Source organism: Microtus oregoni, unplaced genomic scaffold, assembly GCF_018167655.1.
Source record: "Microtus oregoni isolate MIOR12 unplaced genomic scaffold, Mior012 000006F_ref0000085, whole genome shotgun sequence".
Lineage (NCBI taxonomy): Eukaryota > Metazoa > Chordata > Mammalia > Rodentia > Cricetidae > Microtus > Microtus oregoni.
The window spans coordinates 30,674,279-30,694,305 of record NW_024543065.1 but is presented as its reverse complement, the minus strand read 5'-3'; the positions used below and the strand labels follow the sequence as shown (position 1 = coordinate 30,694,305).

The 20,027-nt window shown below is 36.4% G+C and overlaps 2 protein-coding genes across 2 annotated transcripts in view; both read left to right on the top strand.

The window, feature by feature from the left end:
- The window catches only part of LOC121449753 (gastrula zinc finger protein XlCGF26.1-like), a 37,420-nt gene extending 18,252 nt beyond the window's left edge, over window positions 1-19,168 (top strand). Inside the window, exons 3-7 of the mRNA XM_041654437.1 lie at window positions 899-1,060; window positions 17,686-17,812; window positions 18,485-18,580; window positions 18,828-18,904; window positions 19,157-19,168. Coding sequence (XP_041510371.1) covers window positions 899-1,060; window positions 17,686-17,812; window positions 18,485-18,580; window positions 18,828-18,904; window positions 19,157-19,168 — 474 coding nt within the window. The remainder of the gene's footprint in view (window positions 1-898; window positions 1,061-17,685; window positions 17,813-18,484; window positions 18,581-18,827; window positions 18,905-19,156) is intronic.
- Window positions 19,169-19,982: 814 nt separating this feature from the next.
- The window catches only part of LOC121449752 (zinc finger protein 208-like), a 163,917-nt gene continuing 163,872 nt past the window's right edge, over window positions 19,983-20,027 (top strand). Inside the window, exon 1 of the mRNA XM_041654436.1 lies at window positions 19,983-20,008. Within this exon, the coding sequence (XP_041510370.1) occupies window positions 19,983-20,008 (26 nt within the window). The remainder of the gene's footprint in view (window positions 20,009-20,027) is intronic.

Genomic DNA, 20,027 nt, shown 5'->3' with positions numbered 1-20,027 from the left:
CATGTTATTCATGCTGACCCGTGAGGTTTTTTACTGGATCATCACTGCAGCTTCCCTCCCTGTGCCTGACTCCCTGTCCTCACTCCTTGAAGACTCTTCTGTTCCTTTAGGCATGGGGATGGTAAGTTGTTTGTAAGGTGATACTGAGAAGGAAGAATCAGTGGTCTGAGCTGGTCATTAACTCTCCTTTTGAGGATGCTTTGTGGAGCAAGGGAAGTTCTACAGATTGGACCCCCCCCCCCACTCGTGGTGAGGGGACTAGTGTTAAGTTGGTGTGGTTGTCAAGATAGGAGTTACCAGGGATCCTGAGAAGGAGTAGGAGGCAGAAAAACTTCAGAGGATTGTGTGTCTGAGTCACCTGTCAAGTTAGAAAAGACAGGTGCCTGAGTAGAGCTAGAAGGAAGAGTAAGATTGAGAGCAGAACCAGGGGAAAGAAGCCTACCTTTGGTTTGAGCCTCTGGAGATATGCCCAGTCTGCTAATAAGACTAAGTAAAGTCTGTAGGTCAGTTGTAGATGCATTTCCAGAAACATAAAAATAGTCATTAAAGGGAGACAGAGTTTTTACATTTGGGGCAGTACCTACAAAGTCAAGGGAACAGCAATTCTTGTCAACAAAATGGATCACTCTGTTTTTTCTCTCATACCATCAAACTGATGTCAACTCCCAGGAGGAGAGGCAGTCATCTCCACAGGGCAGCAGGCTGTAAAAACTTTAGCAAAGGTTTTCCCGTATACCGTCTGCATCCATGAGTGCCCAGCTTACATGCACAGAACCAGCCACTGACTCTCTCTTTTCACTTGAGTCTGGTTGGCTCACTGAGAAAAACAACTTCCACCCACATGTTGTTGAACTGTGGCTTTAGGCTAGGAAATGTCCTTACTCTTTTTATTGGTCAGGTCATGCCAGTAGAGGTTACTCATTCAAATGACATAAGTTTAACAGGTCTTTGCATATCTGTAGGAGGAGCAGCTGCTTGTTGGTTCATGGCCATCCTGAGACAGACCATACTTGCTCCAGTGGAGATTGTTAAATACCAGGTCATGGAAGAGAAAGATCCAGTATGTAAAAGACTTAGACTTACCAGGTCTTCATAGCTACGATATAGGGAAACCTACAGTTGGAGATGATGGCTTTGGTTTAGACTGAGGTTCCTGGCTAGTTTCTGGGATTTTAGAATCCTATTCTCTTTGGATGTGTACCTTACTCAGCCTAGATGTAATAGGGAGGGCCTTGGACCTTTACAAACAAAGTGCCCTAACCTCTCTTTGGATTAGAGAGGCGTGGGTTGGGAGAGTGGTTGGAGGGAATGGGAGGAGAAGAGGGAGTGGGAATTTGGGTTGATAAATATTTATAAAAAAATCTAATAATAAAAAAAGAGACAGATAGCAGAAAATGGATGACACCAGGTGAGTGAAACAGAAAAATTAAATCTGGGATTGCTCCTGGCCAAAGGACAAAAGGAGAAGTGATTTTCTGATTTCAGTCTGTAATGCACCAATGCATTATAGGTGACTCTGAGTATAGTATTCATGTGTTTAAACTGACACATTTTAGGGTCCTATGTGAGAAATCTAAATTTATTAAATATTTTAATAAAGGAATGATATCTTTATAGAAGACAATTTGGCAAGAAAGTATGAGCCTATGAGTGGGGGTAAATATTATGACATTTTCCCCATGACATGCCATGGATATTGCACACATATGCATAAATATGTATGGAAATATTTGCATATATGAATTTGTGGAAATAAAAAAATACATAAAAAGCTACTGATAACAGTTAACCTTATGCATGCTACTGCCCTGAACTGATCACTAGTTAACAGTTAAACAAAAGTCACCTGTATCTTTCAAACTTGAACAGATATTGTGTAAACCACCTGAAAACACATTAAAATGTATTCTTAGTTACTTGGTGTCTTTCTTTGCCTACCCCCACATATTTAATATAACTCTTCTTTAACACTTATGTTTAAGAAAAAAGATGGTTCCTAACATTAGAGTCCTCAAGGGAATTATGGTAAGCACAGTACCATCTTTTGATACAAATCAGAATATATGAGTCAATATGAATGTACCATAACATACTGTGATAATACTTCATGCTTAATGAATGAAACCTAGTATCGATGTGGTTTAAACTCTACTACTTCCATTGAAAGAAGCCAAAAATTTTTGTAGTTCTCTCTTATTCTCAAAGTCACAAATAACTGCATTTTCATGCGAAAAATAAATGGTTTAGATAGTTTTAGCAATGTGAGAGTTAATGTTTTGCAAACACTTCTCAGCCCAGACTGTTACTTAGGATCCAATGCCAAGTGAAGAAATTACTTTCAGTTGTGCTTCATTCCACAACTTCCACTTGTAAATCTAAGCAGCAACCCCAACATCTTTGTGAACTCTGCCACTAAAAACCAGGTGAATATCATGATCAGCTTTATAGGATTTTGATCTGCAGTTGAGTTCAGCTTTCATTTTCCCAATTCTGCTTTGCTTGTTTGAGTAGACCAGGGCAGTATAGCCCCAGTTCTCAAGGCATAACTTGACAGCTGAGATCAACTGAACTCAACAAGGGAGAAACAGCATTTTCATCTCTCCCATATTTATGAATATCTCTGTAACCAAGCCAGGAGTAAATACTCTCTAGATTTCTGAGACTCTGCAGGTGGTGAGTGTGCTTCTCACAAGTGAATGGTGTTTGATGATACTTTTAATGCAAATCCTGAAGAGAGATTCCAAGAGGTACAGGGATACAAGCTTTTCCCTCAGACAGATGCTCAGAAGAGATGGCTGGTTCTGCAGTAAGTATGTCTCTCTGCTCAGTAGCTATGCACAATTTCTATTACAAAGTTTATAAATTTATTTTGTAAATCTTTACTTCTCTGATTCTCATAGACTTCCATAGGAAGTTTATTTCTAATGAATTTACTTGCTTTTGCTTCTTGTGAGAGTTATGATTGAGTCTTTAAATGTATATTGTTTACACAGTGTGGACTTCCCTCCATTTTGTTCTTGCCTGTCAATTTTTATCATGGCATATATCCTGAATGAAATGTTGATGCTCGTCATTGACAAGTTCCTTGTGATAGATGAATGTTTTAACTTGCTGATGTCTAATACCTCCAGACACAATTTCATATCTTCATATAAAGAGAAGAAATAAAAAAGAAAAAATGAAAAAGAGAAAAAGAAAGGAAATGCAAATGTACGGCATGACCTCCATCTGGAAGCTTTGGTGGTTCACTGGCTTATGAAAATGAATATACAATCACATAGAATACTTTACCTAGAATTACCCATTCACTTATGAAAAGAAGTATTAGAAATGGCATATTACAGAAACTAAAACTACATATGTAGTATTCTACTTGACAATCTAGAATGTGGCAGATATATCTAGCTTGTACTTAGCATAAAACTGATAGTTTCCTTGCTTTATTTCTTGGGCAGTGACTATGACAACAATAATTATGTGACTGTTTGTGAAAACCTGTAATCAGTTTATCTTAATGTATTGATGTTGACTTCGTTCACCTGTGTTTGGTTCTCTGTGACAATGTCTACTGTTTCAGAGACAATTTGTTTGGTTTTTATATTCCTGGATTCATATACAGTATTTTATTATGTAGCCAAGATATGTTGAATTCTGACAGGCTGTGGTGGCGCACGCCTTTAATCCCAGCACTTGGGAGGCAGAGCCAGGCAGATCTCTGGGAGTTTGAGACCAGCCTGGTCTACAAGAGCTAGTTCCAGGACAGGCTCCAAAGCTACAGAGAAACCCTGTCTCGAAAAACCAAAAAACCAAACAAACAACAAATAAACAAACAAAAAGATATGTTGGATTCAGCAATAATTGTTTTGAAGCATAGGAGAGTGATGTATATAAACCATAATATATTACTCAGGAACTGAAGTTTTCTCTAATCATCATAATGTGTATCCTACAATTGGAGACTACCTTGCATGATATCTCCCAACTTTTTCTCCCATAAACACAATTGTTTTCATGTGAATAATACAGAAAAAATGATGTGCATTTATACATTTATATTTATTTACTTTTCCTTTTATGAAAATAGCTATATTACTTCAGATAATATAGCCTGGATATAGTTTTCTCTCACTCCACTACTCACACTAAGTCCCCAAAACTTTTCACATCCAGATGCAGTCTCTTTCTCTCTTTCTCATTAGAAAACAGATTGCTTTCTAAGAGGGAATAATAACATAAAGTATATTATGATATAATTAAGTAAAAGAAAAACTAACAAAGAATAATAGAACAAAACAAAAAATTAGATGAAATACCAAAGTTAAATCACAAGAAACATATAGATGCAGGCATGAATCCTAAAAAACACTAAACTGGGACCTCTAATATATATAAAAATGGAACTGTAGTTTACAAAGAGATAAGAAAAATATAAACAAAAGCATAAGGAAGAAAAAGGAAAGTTCAGAGATGACATTATGAGACAAGGAACCTCCAAAGATGCTGTTGAGTTTACTGAGGGTTGGCATTCAGCTTGCCTACCTCTGAGAGTAGTTTCTTATCTTATCCTTGAAGAAAATAAAATTTTTTTTTGCAAGTGATTATCAATTGGTGATTGTTTCTGGGTAAGGGATATCTGCATGTGTAGATTTCTTTTTTTTTTAATTCTTTTATTGAAAAAAATTCCGCCTTCTCCCAGCCTCCCACTCCTCTCCCCCTCCACCCACTCCTCTCCCCCTCCGCCCACTCCTCTCCACCTCCCTCTCCAGTCCAAAGAGCAGTCAGGGTACCCTGCTCTGTGGAAAGTGCAAAGTCCTACCCCCTCCATCCTGGTCTAGGAAGGTGAACATCCAAACTGGCTAGGCTCACACAAAGCCAGAACATGAAGTAGGATCAAAACCCAGTGCCATTGTCCTTGGCTTCTCAGCAGCCCTCATTGTCCGCCATATTCAGAGAGTCCGGTTTTATCCGATGCTTTTCCAGTCACAGTCCAGCTGGCCTTGGTGAGCTCCCAATAGATCAGCCCCACCGTCTCAGTGGGTGGGTGCACCCCTTGTGGTCCTGACTTCTTTGCTCATGTTCTCCCTCCTTCTGTTCCTCATTGGGACCTTGGGAGCTCAGTCCAGTGCTCCATTGTGGGTCTCTGTCTCTATCTCCATCCATCACCAGATGAAGGTTCTATGATGATATGCAAGATATTCGTCAGTATTGCTATAGGATAGGGTCATTTCAGGTTCCCTATCCTCAGCTGGCCCAGGAACTAACTGGGGACCTCGCCTTGGGCACCTGGGAGCCCCTCTAGGTCCAAGTCTCTTGCCAACCCTAAGATGGCTCCCTTAATTAAGATATGTGCTTCCCTGCTCCCCTATCCAACCTCCCTTTATCCCAATCATCCCATTTCCCCAAGTTCTCCCCATCCTACCCTTCTTACTTTTCTCTCCCCATCTCTCCTTACCCCCCTCCCACCCCACCCCCAAGATCCAAATTTTCTCCCCGGCAATCTTGTCTACTTCCCATACCCAGGAGGATAGCTATATGTTTTTCTTTGGGTTCACCTTCTTATCTAGCTTCTTTAGGATAACAAATTATAGACTCACTGACCTTTATTTATGGCCAGAACCCAATTATGAGTGAGTACATCCCTTGTTCATCTTTTTGGGTCTGGGTTACCTCACTCAGGATAGTATTTTCTATTTCCATCCATTTGCATGCAAAATTCGAGAAGTCATTGTTTTTTACCGCTGAGTAGTACTCTAATGTGTATATATTCCACACTTTCTTCATCCATTCTTCCATTGAAGGGCTTCTAGGTTGTTTCCAGGTTCTGGCTATTACAAAAACAAAAAACCCAGGATAGCCAAAACAGTCTTATACAAAAAAGGAACTTCTGGAGGCATTACCATCCCTGACTTCAAACTCTATTACAGAGCCACAGTAATGAAAACAGTGTGGTATTGGCATAAAAACAGAGAAGTCGACCAATGGAATCGTATAGAAGACCCGGATTTTAACCCACAAACCTATGAACACCTCATTTTCGATAAAGGAGCTAAACGTATACAATGGAAGAAAGAAAGCATCTTCAACAAATGGTACTGGCACACTGGATGTCAACCTGTAGAAGAATGAAAATAGACTCATATCTATCTGCATGTGTAGATTTCTTATTTCAGTTCTAGGATCCAATCTGGTGCAGAAATTGCACACCCTGTGTATGCTGCCTCAGTTTCCTCTAGTTTATATGTGCTTCAATCCAGTTGAGGTAGATGGATGTCTGTTTAAGGCAGGAGGGCATTGTGGGTATTTGTATTCTCCAACCCCTTTGGCTCTTATACACTACCTTTCTCCTCTTCTAGAGGGCTCTGAAGGTATTGATTGAGACCTCCCATTCCATGGTGTTCCAGTGTTTATCCTTCTTTGAATATTGTCTCGCTGTGAGACTCTCTATTTGTTTTTTCCAACTTTTCCAGGAGGAATATTCTCTTTTCAGGACTTAACAAAGCTTTGATCCATGAGTATCTACAGTGTACTAAAAGGTCATTTAGGGGCAATTTTATTTCTTTTTTTTTTTTAACTTTCGATCGGTTTCTTGTCACCCAAACAGTGTGAAGTACGGTTTCATCTCCTGGAATAATAATAATAATAATAATAATAATAATTATTATTATTTAATTTTCGAGACAGGGTTTCTCCGTAGCTTTTTGGTTCCTGTCCTGGAACTAGCTCTTGTAGACCAGGCTGGCCTCGAACTCACAGAGATCCGCCTGCCTCTGCCTCCTGAGTGCTGGGATTAAAGGTGTGCGCCACCACCGCCTGGCCCTGGAGTTATTCTTAAATTCAATCAAATTTTGGCTTGTTACTCCCACAAGCCTTGTTACACCATTATGCTAACATACCTTATGGACAAAATAGCAATGTAGATCAAAGAGTTTGTGACTGACTTGATGTTTATCTTTCTCCTTGGTAGTATGTAGACTACCTTCCTGCACTATAGATTCAGAGAGTGGTAAAGGTGCTACACAGATACCAGCTCTACTTCTCTCTGTTCAGTGGTTTATGTAGGCATTATCTTGTGTGTTGTGTAGGTTTATATTTATAATCTACACACACACAGCATGATCAATAGTATTTTTTTAATTTAAAAAATTTTAAATCATTCCCATAGTAACATGTCTTCATAGACTAAATATTTATGACACAATACAAGGAAAGAAATTTATGAAACAGATATTTAAAAGAAAAAATTCCAAAATATTAAGTCATATTTTCATTTGAATCATGGATATTTTCTGGCAAGTTTGAAAAAAAATGAATAGCTCTATAAGTATTTTACAATGATTTACTCTTTTAGTTATGGACAACTGTTGTAGTCCATCACTGCCTCGAGTCCACAGTCATCAGTTTTATATACAATGGGTTATATGCCAACAAAACTTATTCCCCCTTTTTGTGCTATTATCTCCTATTCATTCTTGTTCAGTAAGGAAACCTGTTTGAACTTTGTTTTCATTTATTATCTCTGTATGTTGTCTCGTGCAGTAGTGCAGGTAAATTATTTATCTTTTAAATAGCTTACTGAATATTTTTAAACCTTGTGTATGTAAACAGAATAGGTTCAAATAATTATGTCATAAATTTGTTACATATTAAAACTTGCAAAAACTCAGAATTGCATACTCATTTACAAGAAACACATTGAATTTGTTATTGTTGGTCACTCAGAGAAAACTAAAATGCTTTCAGCTTAATTTCATCCAGAAATGCTACTTTCAAAGGTATTACATTTGTACACAAAATCTGGCATGACCAGAGTGCTTAACAGATATATCTAATTGAGTCACAATGTATAATTTAACTATATCCATACATTTGGTTGTAAATATTAAGGGATAAGAACTATATTTCTTCTTTATCATGAAATTTTCACTTTCTCTCAATAGACCTCAATTCATGCCAGTTACTGTTTGAGAATCCATTGATTTTGTTATAAAAATGTTCTCATCAAATTTGAAACATAGGTTTAATCTAAAAAGAGGATAAAATCCTATAAAGTGATATGCACTGAAAGTCATGCAGTTCTTTCCCATATTTTGTATTCATTGTAGCTTTAAACAGTCCTTTAAACATTTCAGAGGGAAGACAGTAAAAAGTACAGGAAACCATTCTCCATGTCAGTAGTGTGGTATGCTTGGCACAAAATTTATTACTTCATACAAATTTGTGAAAAGTTCTGCAATTAAAGTCAATATAAAAAGGCATTTTGTAAATCAATGAAATCTTGGTATAATATATATGGAAACCCCAATAAAGGTGACAAAATTTATTAAGTCTTTCATGAGAATTCTCTATTAAATACCTCCAAGAATATGTACTTTGTTAGGAGAATGTATCAAAACAATGGTTTATGTACTAGAATAAAATACTCATTAAGTGCTTACTTTCTATAAAAGATTCTCACATAGATACTTATTTTCTAGAAAAAATTCTCATCTAAGAACTTAAATTCCCCCAAACTACTACAAATTTGATTAATATAAGACAGCTTTGATAAAGTATCGCACTGTAATTCTGTACGCAGAAAAAGCTGCATTCAAAGAATCAGCATGAAAAAAATTTAAACGAGGCACCATAATGCAGTCAGTATAGAAGAACTAGCACTACATAAAAATATTTATATAGTGTCTTTGTCTATAAACTTGATGTATTCAAGAGCTTAAGACATTTTATTATCTTATCACCTCTAGTCCTTTGGTTATTTTGTGAGCTTTAGGTTTGTTTGTTCAGGTGGAGAGTTCTGGCCTAAGAGTGGATCACATTTTCTCCAACACAGGGCAGATTGACTCCTTCATTTCCTAATTTATGACCTTTTGCTTTATTTCTTTTTAATTTTTATCCTTTGGTTAATTCTACAGCATTATATTTGTGTTATTCCTTTTATTAGAAATTCCTTGGAATTCTCCATCATTCTGATCATCATACAGCCTGAAATGTTTATTATACTAAGTATGAAGTATGTTGAGCCTTGTTCTTCAGGATTTGCATTAATAAGGGATATTTAATTGGTTAAACACACTTCTTATACCTCCTGAAAGAATCATGTGAAATCTCTCTTTATATCCATAGATGTGGAGTATCACCTACATTGGTTTGAGGATGGTGAACCTTGTATATTGCTGTATGGCTGGATGAAGGAGGTGTTATCATAATGAATAATCTTTTTGTATCATCATGGAACTGTTTTACCTATCCATTACAAAATGTTATATACATGAGGGATATAAAATATATTATTTTATAATTTTCAGCCTCAAATATACAGTGTTTATGATACTTCTGTGAGGAATAATTTGTAATGGTAGCCATTCAGATTGAACTCCCTAACCCTGAATTTTGTTTGGTTATGTTTCTTTACATCCAAACCTTTTTGAGAATTCTTCATATTGCTGTCCACAATGGCTTCACCATTTTTCAATCTTAGCAAAATACAGTTATGGTTCTATTTTCTTCTCACCCCTCCACATTTGTTGTAAGTCCTATGCCTTTCTGACTGGGGTATAATAAAATTTCCAGGTTGTTACATATGCAAATCCCTAATTGGAAGAGGGTATGGACATGCTTGAGCTATTTATTGTCAGTTTTATCTATCTTTTAGTGCTCTGTGTTTAAATCAATAATGTGAGTGAAAAGATAAAGATTTCTTCCATTCTATGAAATTCTGTTTTTGTTAGATATTTAGAATTTATTTTTAGATATATCAAGACCCACCTCTGTTTTTTAATTAGTTCTTGGAAAAACAGGGTCCTATTTGAAAGCTTATTACTAGAGCCACATCCTATAGGATGATAAATTAGTTTTTTTTCCTAGGAACTTCAGTTTTCTTTTCTTTCTTTCTTTTTTTTAACTTTAAGACATCACTGTTAAAATATATTAAAAAACTGTACAGGGGGCTGGAGAGATGGCTCAACAATTAAGAGCAACTACTCTTGCAACAGACCTAGATTTAAGTCTCAGCATCCACATGGCTGTTCATCACCATCTGTGACTGCAGTTCTAGGTGATCCACTACCATCTTATGGTTTTGCTGGGTACCACAAGCATATGGTTCATAGACACAAATGCCGGCTAACCACTAATACAAATAAAATGAAAATAATAAAAGCAGATAAAGCTTTACTCTCATGCATCAAAGGATGTGATAGAGTGAAAAAAGTTTCTAGATTAGAAAAAATATTTACAAACTGTATATCAAAAGAGTAAATGTCTAGAGCACATTAAAAAAACTTTTCCAATGAACTAACAAAAAGATAAGTTAAAATGAGCAAACGACTTGGATAAATGTTTATTCAAAAGTATACAAATGACTAGTAAATATGGAAAAAGCTGTTCAGTGTTACTTCTCTTGGAGAAATGAACTCAAAAGTACAATGAAATATCACTATGTATCCATTAGAATGACTAGGACAGAATTCTGAGATTTTCAAAGAAGACAATACACTCCTCAAATTGTTCCTCACAACACAAATAGAAGGAACATTGAAATTTCATTTTATAAGACCATATTAACCCTGAGTAACTTATTGTGATACAGTCCTAATACTCTTCTTGGGATCTTGAAAAGTACCCTCAAAGCCAGCACATTACGTAGGTTCAAAACCCCGTGCCATTGTCCTTGGGTTCTCATCAGCCCTCATTGTTCGCCATGCTCAGAGAGTCCGGTTTTATCCCATGCTTTTTCAGTCACAGTCCAGCTGGCCTTGGTGAGCTCCCAATAGATCAGCCCCACCGTCTCAGTGGGTGGGTGCACCCCTTGTGGTCCTGACTTCTTTGCTCATGTTCTCCCTCCTTCTGTTCCTCATTGGGACCTTGGGAGCTCAGTCCAGTGCTCCATTGTGGGTCTCTGTCTCTATCTCCATCCATCACCAGATGAAGGTTCTATGATGATATGCAAGATATTCGTCAGTATTGCTATAGGATAGGGTCATTTCAGGTTCCCTATCCTCAGCTGGCCCAGGAACTAACTGGGGACCTCGCCTTGGGCACCTGGGAGCCCCTCTAGGTCCAAGTCTCTTGCCAACCCTAAGATGGCTCCCTTAATTAAGATATGTGCTTCCCTGCTCCCCTATCCAACCTCCCTTTATCCCAATCATCCCGTTTCCCCAAGTTCTCCCCATCCTACCCTTCTTACTTTTCTCTCCCCATCTCTCCTTACCCCCCTCCCACCCCACCCCCAAGATCCAAATTTTCTCCCCGGCAATCTTGTCTACTTCCCATACCCAGGAGGATAGCTATATGTTTTTCTTTGGGTTCACCTTCTTATCTAGCTTCTTTAGGATAACAAATTATAGACTCACTGACCTTTATTTATGGCCAGAACCCAATTATGAGTGAGTACATCCCTTGTTCATCTTTTTGGGTCTGGGTTACCTCACTCAGGATAGTATTTTCTATTTCCATCCATTTGCATGCAAAATTCGAGAAGTCATTGTTTTTTACCGCTGAGTAGTACTCTAATGTGTATATATTCCACACTTTCTTCATCCATTCTTCCATTGAAGGGCTTCTAGGTTGTTTCCAGGTTCTGGCTATTACAAAAACAAAAAACCCAGGATAGCCAAAACAGTCTTATACAAAAAAGGAACTTCTGGAGGCATTACCATCCCTGACTTCAAACTCTATTACAGAGCCACAGTAATGAAAACAGTGTGGTATTGGCATAAAAACAGAGAAGTCGACCAATGGAATCGTATAGAAGACCCGGATTTTAACCCACAAACCTATGAACACCTCATTTTCGATAAAGGAGCTAAACGTATACAATGGAAGAAAGAAAGCATCTTCAACAAATGGTACTGGCACACTGGATGTCAACCTGTAGAAGAATGAAAATAGACTCATATCTATCTGCATGTGTAGATTTCTTATTTCAGTTCTAGGATCCAATCTGGTGCAGAAATTGCACACCCTGTGTATGCTGCCTCAGTTTCCTCTAGTTTATATGTGCTTCAATCCAGTTGAGGTAGATGGATGTCTGTTTAAGGCAGGAGGGCATTGTGGGTATTTGTATTCTCCAACCCCTTTGGCTCTTATACACTACCTTTCTCCTCTTCTAGAGGGCTCTGAAGGTATTGATTGAGACCTCCCATTCCATGGTGTTCCAGTGTTTATCCTTCTTTGAATATTGTCTCGCTGTGAGACTCTCTATTTGTTTTTTCCAACTTTTCCAGGAGGAATATTCTCTTTTCAGGACTTAACAAAGCTTTGATCCATGAGTATCTACAGTGTACTAAAAGGTCATTTAGGGGCAATTTTATTTCTTTTTTTTTTTAACTTTCGATCGGTTTCTTGTCACCCAAACAGTGTGAAGTACGGTTTCATCTCCTGGAATAATAATAATAATAATAATAATAATAATAATAATTATTATTATTTAATTTTCGAGACAGGGTTTCTCCGTAGCTTTTTGGTTCCTGTCCTGGAACTAGCTCTTGTAGACCAGGCTGGCCTCGAACTCACAGAGATCCGCCTGCCTCTGCCTCCTGAGTGCTGGGATTAAAGGTGTGCGCCACCACCGCCTGGCCCTGGAGTTATTCTTAAATTCAATCAAATTTTGGCTTGTTACTCCCACAAGCCTTGTTACACCATTATGCTAACATACCTTATGGACAAAATAGCAATGTAGATCAAAGAGTTTGTGACTGACTTGATGTTTATCTTTCTCCTTGGTAGTATGTAGACTACCTTCCTGCACTATAGATTCAGAGAGTGGTAAAGGTGCTACACAGATACCAGCTCTACTTCTCTCTGTTCAGTGGTTTATGTAGGCATTATCTTGTGTATTGTGTAGGTTTATATTTATAATCTACACACACACAGCATGATCAATAGTATTTTTTTAATTTAAAAAATTTTAAATCATTCCCATAGTAACATGTCTTCATAGACTAAATATTTATGACACAATACAAGGAAAGAAATTTATGAAACAGATATTTAAAAGAAAAAATTCCAAAATATTAAGTCATATTTTCATTTGAATCATGGATATTTTCTGGCAAGTTTGAAAAAAAATGAATAGCTCTATAAGTATTTTACAATGATTTACTCTTTTAGTTATGGACAACTGTTGTAGTCCATCACTGCCTCGAGTCCACAGTCATCAGTTTTATATACAATGGGTTATATGCCAACAAAACTTATTCCCCCTTTTTGTGCTATTATCTCCTATTCATTCTTGTTCAGTAAGGAAACCTGTTTGAACTTTGTTTTCGTTTATTATCTCTGTATGTTGTCTCGTGCAGTAGTGCAGGTAAATTATTTATCTTTTAAATAGCTTACTGGATATTTTTAAACCTTGTGTATGTAAACAGAATAGGTTCAAATAATTATGTCATAAATTTGTTACATATTAAAACTTGCAAAAACTCAGAATTGCATACTCATTTACAAGAAACACATTGAATTTGTTATTGTTGGTCACTCAGAGAAAACTAAAATGCTTTCAGCTTAATTTCATCCAGAAATGCTACTTTCAAAGGTATTACATTTGTACACAAAATCTGGCATGACCAGAGTGCTTAACAGATATATCTAATTGAGTCACAATGTATAATTTAACTATATCCATACATTTGGTTGTAAATATTAAGGGATAAGAACTATATTTCTTCTTTATCATGAAATTTTCACTTTCTCTCAATAGACCTCAATTCATGCCAGTTACTGTTTGAGAATCCATTGATTTTGTTATAAAAATGTTCTCATCAAATTTGAAACATAGGTTTAATCTAAAAAGAGGATAAAATCCTATAAAGTGATATGCACTGAAAGTCATGCAGTTCTTTCCCATATTTTGTATTCATTGTAGCTTTAAACAGTCCTTTAAACATTTCAGAGGGAAGACAGTAAAAAGTACAGGAAACCATTCTCCATGTCAGTAGTGTGGTATGCTTGGCACAAAATTTATTACTTCATACAAATTTGTGAAAAGTTCTGCAATTAAAGTCAATATAAAAAGGCATTTTGTAAATCAATGAAATCTTGGTATAATATATATGGAAACCCCAATAAAGGTGACAAAATTTATTAAGTCTTTCATGAGAATTCTCTATTAAATACCTCCAAGAATATGTACTTTGTTAGGAGAATGTATCAAAACAATGGTTTATGTACTAGAATAAAATACTCATTAAGTGCTTACTTTCTATAAAAGATTCTCACATAGATACTTATTTTCTAGAAAAAATTCTCATCTAAGAACTTAAATTCCCCCAAACTACTACAAATTTGATTAATATAAGACAGCTTTGATAAAGTATCGCACTGTAATTCTGTACGCAGAAAAAGCTGCATTCAAAGAATCAGCATGAAAAAAATTTAAACGAGGCACCATAATGCAGTCAGTATAGAAGAACTAGCACTACATAAAAATATTTATATAGTGTCTTTGTCTATAAACTTGATGTATTCAAGAGCTTAAGACATTTTATTATCTTATCACCTCTAGTCCTTTGGTTATTTTGTGAGCTTTAGGTTTGTTTGTTCAGGTGGAGAGTTCTGGCCTAAGAGTGGATCACATTTTCTCCAACACAGGGCAGATTGACTCCTTCATTTCCTAATTTATGACCTTTTGCTTTATTTCTTTTTAATTTTTATCCTTTGGTTAATTCTACAGCATTATATTTGTGTTATTCCTTTTATTAGAAATTCCTTGGAATTCTCCATCATTCTGATCATCATACAGCCTGAAATGTTTATTATACTAAGTATGAAGTATGTTGAGCCTTGTTCTTCAGGATTTGCATTAATAAGGGATATTTAATTGGTTAAACACACTTCTTATACCTCCTGAAAGAATCATGTGAAATCTCTCTTTATATCCATAGATGTGGAGTATCACCTACATTGGTTTGAGGATGGTGAACCTTGTATATTGCTGTATGGCTGGATGAAGGAGGTGTTATCATAATGAATAATCTTTTTGTATCATCATGGAACTGTTTTACCTATCCATTACAAAATGTTATATACATGAGGGATATAAAATATATTATTTTATAATTTTCAGCCTCAAATATACAGTGTTTATGATACTTCTGTGAGGAATAATTTGTAATGGTAGCCATTCAGATTGAACTCCCTAACCCTGAATTTTGTTTGGTTATGTTTCTTTACATCCAAACCTTTTTGAGAATTCTTCATATTGCTGTCCACAATGGCTTCACCATTTTTCAATCTTAGCAAAATACAGTTATGGTTCTATTTTCTTCTCACCCCTCCACATTTGTTGTAAGTCCTATGCCTTTCTGACTGGGGTATAATAAAATTTCCAGGTTGTTACATATGCAAATCCCTAATTGGAAGAGGGTATGGACATGCTTGAGCTATTTATTGTCAGTTTTATCTATCTTTTAGTGCTCTGTGTTTAAATCAATAATGTGAGTGAAAAGATAAAGATTTCTTCCATTCTATGAAATTCTGTTTTTGTTAGATATTTAGAATTTATTTTTAGATATATCAAGACCCACCTCTGTTTTTTAATTAGTTCTTGGAAAAACAGGGTCCTATTTGAAAGCTTATTACTAGAGCCACATCCTATAGGATGATAAATTAGTTTTTTTTCCTAGGAACTTCAGTTTTCTTTTCTTTCTTTCTTTTTTTTAACTTTAAGACATCACTGTTAAAATATATTAAAAAACTGTACAGGGGGCTGGAGAGATGGCTCAACAATTAAGAGCAACTACTCTTGCAACAGACCTAGATTTAAGTCTCAGCATCCACATGGCTGTTCATCACCATCTGTGACTGCAGTTCTAGGTGATCCACTACCATCTTATGGTTTTGCTGGGTACCACAAGCATATGGTTCATAGACACAAATGCCGGCTAACCACTAATACAAATAAAATGAAAATAATAAAAGCAGATAAAGCTTTACTCTCATGCATCAAAGGATGTGATAGAGTGAAAAAAGTTTCTAGATTAGAAAAAATATTTACAAACTGTATATCAAAAGAGTAAATGTCTAGAGCACATTAAAAAAACTTTTCCAATGAACTAACAAAAAGATAAGTTAAAATGAGCAAACGACTTGGATAAATGTTTATTCAAAAGTATACAAATGACTAGTAAATATGGAAAAAGCTGTTCAGTGTTACTTCTCTTGGAGAAATGAACTCAAAAGTACAATGAAATATCACTATGTATCCATTAGAATGACTAGGACAGAATTCTGAGATTTTCAAAGAAGACAATACACTCCTCAAATTGTTCCTCACAACACAAATAGAAGGAACATTGAAATTTCATTTTATAAGACCATATTAACCCTGAGTAACTTATTGTGATACAGTCCTAATACTCTTCTTGGGATCTTGAAAAGTACCCTCAAAGCCAGCACATTACGTAGGTTCAAAACCCCGTGCCATTGTCCTTGGGTTCTCATCAGCCCTCATTGTTCGCCATGCTCAGAGAGTCCGGTTTTATCCCATGCTTTTTCAGTCACAGTCCAGCTGGCCTTGGTGAGCTCCCAATAGATCAGCTCCACTGTCTCAGTGGGTGGGTGCTCCCCTCGTGGCCCTGACTTCTTTGCTCATGTTCTCCCTCCTTCTGCTCCTCATTGGGACCTTGGGAGCTCAGTCCAGTGCTTCAGTGTGGGTCTCTGTCTCTGTCTCCATCCATCATCACCAGATGAAGGTTCTATGATGATATGCAAGATATTCGTCAGTATTGCTATAGGGAGCCTAGCCAGTTTGGATGTTCACCTTCCTAGATATGGACGGAGGGGGGAGGACCTAGGACTTACCACAGGGCAGGGAACCCTGACTGCTCTTTGGACTGGAGAGGGAGGGGGAGAGGAATGGGGGGAGGGAGAGAAGGGTGGGAGGAGGTGGAGAAGGGTGGGAGGAGGGGGAGAAGGGTGGGAGGAGGGGGAGGGAAATGGGAGGCTGGGAGGAGGAGGAAACTTGTTTTTTTTTTCTCCTTTTCTCAAAAAAAAAGTTAAAAAAAAGTACCCTGTACTTTTAGGGGTGAGTAAGTTTTGGATGAAAGATGATCTAAACCATGAATCAGCTACCCAATCTACTGCCTTCGCTTGTCCTTTATCAATTTGCCCACAGTGCTCTCAGAACTTTATCAGGTCTTAGAAATCAGTCTCTTTCCAGCTCAACACACACAGATGTCAACCCTTCCAAGGTTGTTCCCACTGATGTAATTAGACCATTTGCCGTAAGACTCTTGCATCATTCTTGGATATAGCAGTTCTACCTCTTACTACACACCTGACATTGTACAAATTTTTGGCTGACAGCAGTGTAGCCATGCCTGGTGTCATCTTTACAGCTCATGTTTCTCAAGCTTGTGGCTTGTACAGTAATGATTTCCCATGAGGGTAGAGGCCCTTGACTGATGATTCACACTGATATTGTCTGGAACTGCACATAAAATTTTCTCCCTGCCTCCCACTAATATACCTTATTTCAGCCTGTGGATTTACAGCTTACATTTGTCCTCATTCACTTGGTCTGTCATATTTCCGTCACATAGATTTTTATATAGACCGTAATTTAGAGTATGTCTTTTAGAATAATGCTAATCAAGAACAAATCAAGTTTTATGATGATCTTATGTAATCTTAGAATACAAAAAGAAGTTTGTACCTGGGCACTTGATAAACCATTTTCTTTCATGACAGGAAATCTTGACATTTGAGGATGTGTCAATAGACTTCTCTCAAGATGAGTGGGATTGCCTGGACTTTGCTCAGAGGGCTTTGTACAGGGATGTCATGTTGGAGACCTACAGTAATATGCTCTCTGTCGGTGAGACTTATTCATAATTGTTTTATATAAGTCTAGTTAATAACTATGCCTAAGTTGTCTCCCTGATATTGACAAGCTAATTTAATAAACATTGTGACGTTCATCATGTAGAACATAATATTTCTTGTAACTCTAATTTGTCAATAAATTTCTGACTCCTGGAGATGACACTGATCATTCAAACTTTTATAATATGTTTTACTTTCAGAAACATCATAGTTTATATAGATTTGCAACTTAATGATTTATAATATATTTTAATTTAGATTCATTAAAAATTTCCAAAAGAACTCTAGGTATAAAATATTATCATAAATTATTTTGAATATTTTAAAATATTAGAAGATACTGCTTTTTCTACTACTTTTTCTACTTCCCATGTAGAGTAGATCTATGTATGAAAAGACAAGATCTCCTGAGTAAATTGGGAGCATGGGGACTTTGGGAGAGGGCTGAAGGGGAGGGGAGAGGCAGGCAAGGAAGCAGAGAAAAATGTAGAGCTCAATAAAAATCAATAAAATAAAATAATAAAAAAGATGGTAGCAATTAGGAAATTATATCTTGAATTTTATATTGTATGTGTTCTTATATAATCACTATGGAGATGTATTAGAACCCCATGTGTTTTACTATTATCCCGTGATAAGGTCATATGTCTGTTACAACATGCAGGTATTTCAGTGTCAAAACCAAACCTGATCAGTTCTCTTGAACAAAGCAAAGAGCCCTGGAATGTGAACACTGGAGAGAAAGAAGGCAATGAACAAGGTAAGTTAGAATGAAGCATTGACACTTGTGAGAATTCTAAGACTTGGAGAATTTTGTCCTTGCACTGGGCTTTGCAAAGATCTTTAATGGAAATGAGAAGATTGTTTCATTAGAAAAAAATGATCATAATTTTTTTATGCCACATAGCATAAAGTTTCCATACTTATAAAATGGTGTGCCTTATATATCTGAAAAATTTTCAACTTAGTGTACTAATTCAGATAATTAACTATTTCCTATTTTCCAGTTCTATATTCCCATCAAACACAAGAACAACTTGCACAGGGAAATATACAAGATCCAATCCTGAAGTCTGAAATATCTGTAAGTTTTGACCTAGAAACCTTTCACTTGAGGATATTTTAAAAATTTGGTGATGAGAGCAAAAAGAAAAGGTTGTGTCATACTTGAAATAATCTTTACTCACAAGCCACCCTAGATAAATTTGCCAAAAAAGGTCAAGAATTTCTACCTTATTGTGAATAACATCACATTAGAACTCATACATTTACAGAAGATGTTCCTTTTCTAAAAAAATGCACTTAAAGTTTTAAAACATGTTTTTATCTGCAAAAGTCTGAAAAGTGAATGATAAATATAAATTCTTCTATTAAGAATTCATTAGAGTTCCCACCACTATTAATTATATTTGTGACAAACTAATCAATTTAGATCCACACTGAAAGGTTTTTCTCAATGAAATGAGACTGAAAATGTAGCATAGCATTTCTAGTGGGGAAAAGTCTTACATATAAAGTGATGCTAATAAATTCTTTCTCAAGAACTCTAGGAAGAATAGTTGCCACAACTATCAGTTGAAGGAACAAATGACCCAAAAGTGCACTACAATACATGTTTACTCGGTATTTAAATATATAGTAGGAGGCTGTTTTTTCCTGAAAAGTGAATAGAGATATTTGCTTATAACACACATCTTTTTTCCCTCCTACGTGACCAGAAACAAGAGAAGCATTATATAAACAATATAAATGAAGAGACACAATACGACTATAAGGAATATGAAAAGAGCTTCAACAGATGTTCATGCCCCATTAGTCATAAGATGATTATTTCCAAAGAGAAAGGACAAAAATGTCAAGAATGTGATCAATCATTTTCCCATCATGCAAGTCTTCAAGCTCACCAAAGAATCCATTCTGCTGACAAACTTTACAAATGTCAAGAATGTGGCAAGTCCTTTAGCCGTCATGCAAATCTTCAAGCTCATCACAATATCCATAATGGTGACAAACCTCACAGATGTCAAGAATGTGGCAAGACCTTTAACCAGGTGTCAAATCTTCACAAACATTGCAGAATCCATACTGGTGAGAAACCTTATAGGTGTCAAGAATGTGGCAAGTCCTTTAGCCAGGTCTCAACACTTTACAGACATCACAGAATGCATACTGGTGACAAACCTTATAGGTGTCAAGAATGTGGCAAG